Below are 5,994 nucleotides of genomic sequence, written 5' to 3'. Positions count from 1 at the left end.
CCTAGTCTTTCATGCCATACTCGAAAAGACTCAGGATTTTTAAATATAGTAGACATCGCAACAAATTCAGGGGGTGGTTTAATTCTTGAGTAATACAACCCAGAGGAGGTGCCTTGCGCTTTCTCTACCACTTTTGTTTCACATTCGTTTGTTGATGTGATATGGAGGTATTCAGCACCACCCACACATGCAGTTGTAACGTGATAGCCGCTACGACGAATATCTTTGAACGTGAGGAGAGTACGAGTTGCTCCTGGGTATAGGAATGCTTCTTCAATGAAGATCCTAGTACTGTTAGGGAGGACAACAATGGCTCGACCGGAGCCTACAATGCGGCCATTGTTGCCGACAATTGTAGTGATATTCTCAGTCCTCTTCAAGAGTGTCTGAAAATATTTTGTCTCTCTAAGAATCGAATTTGTGGCTGCGCTATCAATCAGGCATGGTTCATCGTTTTCCTCCATCGTGGGAAGTGAGTCTTGTTCTATATAAATAATATATAATATTGATTTAGTTCATCATCCATGATGACAACATATAATAGAGCAAGAACAATTAAACCATGAATGAGGAATAAATAAAATTGCAAAGCAATTAATCTCAATCAACCAAATAGTATGGGCTCAGCAGGAGCATTTATTACATCATAACCAAATAAATGTTCTTCTAAAAATAAAATTGCTATGGAAATAAATGTGGAGCTAATGGCTGATAACTTGATCAACTACAGGAGATCATCAGTATCGAAATCGAAGTCGACTTTGCCTAACGGAGTATCGCTCTTAGTTGTGGCATCAACATTTATGGCAGCATGTTCAAACTGTGCAGCAGGTTGAGGCAACTCAAGGTGCTCTCTAGATGTGGCGTCTACAGGCGCCTGGATAAAGTGAGCCTCTGAGTTCTGGCGTTTCTTCCATTCCTGATATATGTCAATCAGGTATTTCTCAGTGGTGCATGTACGGGACCAGTGCTGCTGAGACCCGCACCTGAAACATCTTTCGCCAGCATGCTTTAAGGCACTTGCATCGCCCTGCTAGGGGTTGCTTTTGCCTTTGTCTTTGCCTCTGCTAGGGCAAGCTCCGCGTGGTCAGTCTTGCTGCCTTCAGCCATAGCATGTCACGCAAAATTAACTCCAGGTTAATTAGGCGTGCCAATTATCCATAACATAAATTTAAATGGTTGTACGTGCATTATTCTATTTACATAAATAAAATAGAATAAAATGATATACGAAACGTATATAAAAAAAACATAAGCATGCATTTTTATTGTTTTCAGCAGGAAATACAAAAATAAATAATGCATACAAAATTAAATGTGCACTAAACAATACTAATTAAATTCATTAAGAGTCTAGTGCACGTCCGGGAGGATAGGCAGTAAAAAAAAATAAAATAAACAAATGCATGCGACATGCAAGGCAGCCCATTGCATGCGACATTATTTTTCTTTTTTTTTCTAAGAAAACTTGAACCGCCCGGCTGTTAATGCATGCGGCCATGCCAGATGTAATTGATCCGTTTGTGCATGCGGTAAAGAAGGAACAATCAACCAACCAACCAATTCTCGTTTCTTTTTTTTCTCTTTTTTTCTTTTCCCCCAACAGAGACGTGACGTGCCCAGCGGCGGAGGCGTCTCTCTCCACTCCAGTATAGCACGGTGCGGCCCTTTTTTTTGAAAAAGTGAACCGCTCCCAATAAAAACGTTAACCGGCTATGCATGCAGGGAAAAAAAACTACCGCCTACTTTTTCTCTTTCTTTCTCCCTAAGAAAATATGAATCGCGCGAGCGGTTAGTGCATGCGGTCTTTCCTCTCTAACAGGCATACCGCATGCAGTGCTTTTCTCTCTCTTTTTTTTCACACGTCAGGCCACATGCATTGATGCTTTTTCACATTTTTTTTCTCATATTTCCAACCGATGAGCCGCCGCCACTACTCAAGGACGGCGGGCGCAACTCAAACCACACGGTCACGTGATGAACAGTAAATCACAGATCCACTCAAAAATTTAATACCGTGATTCCTGATTCGAAAAATGGGAACGAAGCCTGTCGCGTAGGACAGTTCGGCAAGGCCGGGGGACCTGCCGGCGTGATGGAGAGTCGGTGCCGATCGGATCCACGAGTCGGGGTAGAGCAGTGCTGATGACGTGTTGAATAACGTAGTTGTCGCAGATCCCCGATCCGGACTCCGAACCCTCCCGACAGCAGTAGGGACGCGAGAAATTGTAGAAGCCCGTTCCCTTCCCAGCAACCCAACAGAGAGGAATAAGAGACACAGTGGATGGAAACTCTTTCTGTCTATCTTTATTATGAGGGGTATGAGTACATATATATAACCTGTGTACCCCTAAGGGCAATTTCGGTATTAGCCCATTAAAACCCCTTTTAGGGTTTCTCAACAGTACGTACTCCACAAGTTCGACTGATGGCTCGTCGTCCCGGGTTGCCTATATATAAAACGAGGCCCCGGGTGCACCGAGAACTCCATCTCAATTCTCAACTCACACTCATCACCCGGCCGCCTTCTCGCTCGAGCACTTCCCTTTCTGAGCTCATCGTGCTGCTGAGACTTGAGAGCGGCATATATATGGCGGCTCAGGCAAGAATGGGCGGCGCTCGTGGCAGCAGCGGCGCCGTCGTGCTTGCGCTGGTCCTCCTCTGCGTGCTCCTTCATGGCGAGTTCGCCGAATCGGCGGTGTACACGGTCGGCGACCGCGGCGGGTGGAGCTTCAACACCGCCAACTGGCCCAAGGGCAAGCGCTTCCGCGCCGGCGACGTGCTCGGTTAGTTCTTCATCCTACGTACTAGCTATAGGCCTATAGCTAGCTAGTAGCTCTCTCTTTAGTCTTTACACGTCCGCGTATGGAAATTCCGGCCCCGGGCCCCGCTGAAATATACGCACGCGTCCTCCATGTCTTCCATGCATGCAGTGTTCAAGTACGACCCCAAGGCACACAACGTGGTGCCCGTGAGCGCGGCGGGGTACAGCTCGTGCAGCGCGCCGAGGGGCGTCAGGGCGCTCACCACCGGGAACGACCGCGTCACGCTCAAGCGCGGCGTCAACTACTTCATCTGCAGCTTCCCCGGCCACTGCCAGGCCGGCATGAAGGTCGCCGTCACCGCCGCGTGAGGCCGTACCGGACCGTGCCGAGCCGATCGGCCGGACGGGCTATATATCTGGGGCTGCTGCTTCTATTATTTTCTTCTCCAAAGTAAAGCGCATCGTTGTTCAATTATAGTCGTCGCGTACGTACGTGTGTGTGCCGTAGTCGTTAGCGGATTGGCACTATATACGGAGAGAGAGAAGGACAGATCAAGCAATGTATTGGCGTGTGTGTTGATCTATGCAACAGAATAAAGCCTCGTTCGATTGTTGAGGCGACTTTTTAAAATTTTAGCCTTTTTAAAATTTGTCTTTACATTTTTAGTGGGACTATTATCGTCGTGTCGAGTAAATTAAGATGACAACGACGGCTACCAAATATCGGTATGTCCGCGGGCAATACACCTGGTGCCGATGGTATGGATACAAATATAACCTCAAACCCGATGACTATTAGTTGATGGGTAGGAAAATGTTCTATCCGCACCCACAAAATTGTCATACCCACTCCATCCCCCACCACCATACGCCCCTAGCACCCCAACTCATCTTCTCCTTCTCCCATCGTCTAATTGGCTTCTCGCAAGCACACAAGCTTCTCTCCCCTACTCCTCGTGGCGGACACACATGCATAGTGGTGGATAGCGGGCGCAGACATCCTATGGTGAGAAACGGGCATGGGCACGAACACGAAATTTTGCTCACGGACGCAAGTATGCAACATTGGTATCTATGGGCATTTTGTGTGTTGTCATCTGTGGCGTTGAGGTTTAGCAACTCGATGTTGTAGGTTATAATGTCAAACTATCATGTCATCAATGCCACCAGTGGGTGGACTCCACTATGGCACTAACATTGTAGACCTACGACGCCAACATCCAAACCTTCCAATCTTCCCAACCTTCTCCTATCCGTTGATTTAAACTTGTTAGGATTTGATCTATAGATCTTCAAGAGCAAGGTAGTCTCACCTCCTTAATTTATACATGTTGATTTGGTAAATGTTAGATGTATTTTCAATCTTAGTTTTGTAGGTAGATATGGGTTGAATCAATTTTAATTTTGGCATATAAGCAAAGCTGTTTAGGTAGATCGGTTGCGTTTACAACCACATGTTTAGTTCTTGCATTCGATTTTTATGTATACATCGGTGCATGGGTTTAGTTTTTGCATTTAATTTTTACATGTATGTTGGTGCATGTGTTTTACGTATGATTAGATTAATGCTGGTTATTATGTTTAGCTTTAACATAGATTAAATTTAGTCATTATCTATACGATTATTTTGTAATTTGTAATGTTTAGGGTTTAGATTTAGTTTTTTACACAGTTATTTAGCATGAATTTTATGTTTATATTAATTTTAAATATTTATATTGTTGTATAAAACAAAGAAACTGCTTTTTTAGAATCCTATATTTTGATACATACATGACATATGGTGGAAGAAGTGGCAATAATATGGCCATCCTAACTATGATTGTGGTGAGCCAGCCCATATATTTTAATCAAGCCATCCAGATACAACTACTTGTTGCTTTTATACATGTAGTCGTTTTAATATAAGGAAATGTTTGTAAATATTTTATTTCCTTGTTTCTTGGTACATGTTATTGAGTTACTAATAAGTTGGTGGCATCAACTTGTTTAGGACCATGAGATATGCCTTTTATTTTAGTGGGTCAATGATCTTGGCAAGTTTGACCCATTATACTTTCTTTTCAACCACCGGTGGAGGGAGAGATGTCCACATGAGCATTTCGAGTAGTAGGTTCCACCTTCCCAGCCCTCCATCAATGTCAGACGAAAAGAAGTCCAACGCCACTGATGAACGACTTAAGATCTTCATCTTTATGATTGTGGAGGCCTAATTGTCCTTGTGAAAGCTCCATATATAGTTTCGATAATTGAGACAACTAGTGAACTAAAATATACTCTAAGTGTTGTAAATGAGATAGGTTCAATTCCACGCCCAAAGGTTGAACAAGGTGGGCAACCATGAAAAGAATGGTGATGACCACACAAGATGAACAAGTGCACAATATAGAAAGAGGAAGAAGAAAAGAAAAATGCAAGAGCTTAAGACAAAGGTATAAGTTAAGACATTTTGTTTTACCAGACAAGATGCAATATAATGCATAATTAGATTTAGAATAGATGGTCGTACTATTAAGAAGTGAGTTTAATTGACAACTCGGTCATCCAATGCCACTAGGTTTGAATTTGTATGGATTGCATATAGGTCTAGGCAACACACGTGATAGCAAGTGAAAATGTTTATTAAAAACATTTTGAGAAAGGCTAACAATGCTCTAACGTGTTTGGCTAAACATTTTTTAGGTGGCTCACTTGAAAAGAGAGAACAAAATACTTGTACTGCAATTTTTTAGAGTGCTCCAGACATATCCAGTGAGGCACCATACACGAAACCGTATACGAGAATGGCCTCAATTCAGTACATAGTTTTTTGGCCAAGCACCATGGTGCCCTGTGTATACCGAATGTGTCACATCGGAAGTGTCTAGTGATCCAACACCAAGAGGAGCTTTGTAACTAAATCATCAAGCACTCAATGTTATATATGAAGCCCTCAACCCCAAAATCTTTGAATTAATCAAAGATTTGGAATTTTCTCATGAGTTTTAGAAGAGACTAGAAATTATTATGAGGGCACACCAGTCATGAAAGAAGCCAAATTATACATCTTCAAGGAAAAATATGCAAAATTCAAGATAAAAGAAGTTGAGAATGTGCTCGAAACGTTTCATAGGCTCAATATCTTTGTATCTGAGCTAAGAAACTTGGGACGCAAGGTGTACGATGAGGATTTCTCTCCAATTTCTAAGGCGCTTTCCTCCAAGATTTTATATATTGGTCACCATTGTTGT

The 5,994-nt window shown here is 43.0% G+C and overlaps 1 protein-coding gene across 1 annotated transcript; it reads left to right on the top strand.

Moving 5' to 3' along the window:
- The first annotated feature begins 2,489 nt into the window (after nucleotides 1–2,489).
- On the top strand, nucleotides 2,490–3,430 carry LOC100286063 (uncharacterized). The gene is given in 2 exon segments (NM_001158951.1): nucleotides 2,490–2,786; nucleotides 2,934–3,430. Coding segments are annotated over 2 exon segments (396 nt in total). The 5' UTR covers nucleotides 2,490–2,590; the 3' UTR covers nucleotides 3,134–3,430.
- Nucleotides 3,431–5,994: the final 2,564 nt, after the last annotated feature.

This window comes from Zea mays, chromosome 1 (assembly GCF_902167145.1).
Source record: "Zea mays cultivar B73 chromosome 1, Zm-B73-REFERENCE-NAM-5.0, whole genome shotgun sequence".
NCBI classification, from domain to species: Eukaryota; Viridiplantae; Streptophyta; class Magnoliopsida; order Poales; family Poaceae; genus Zea; species Zea mays.
Note: the sequence above shows the minus strand (reverse complement) of the source record. Positions and strands in the feature narration are given on the sequence as shown.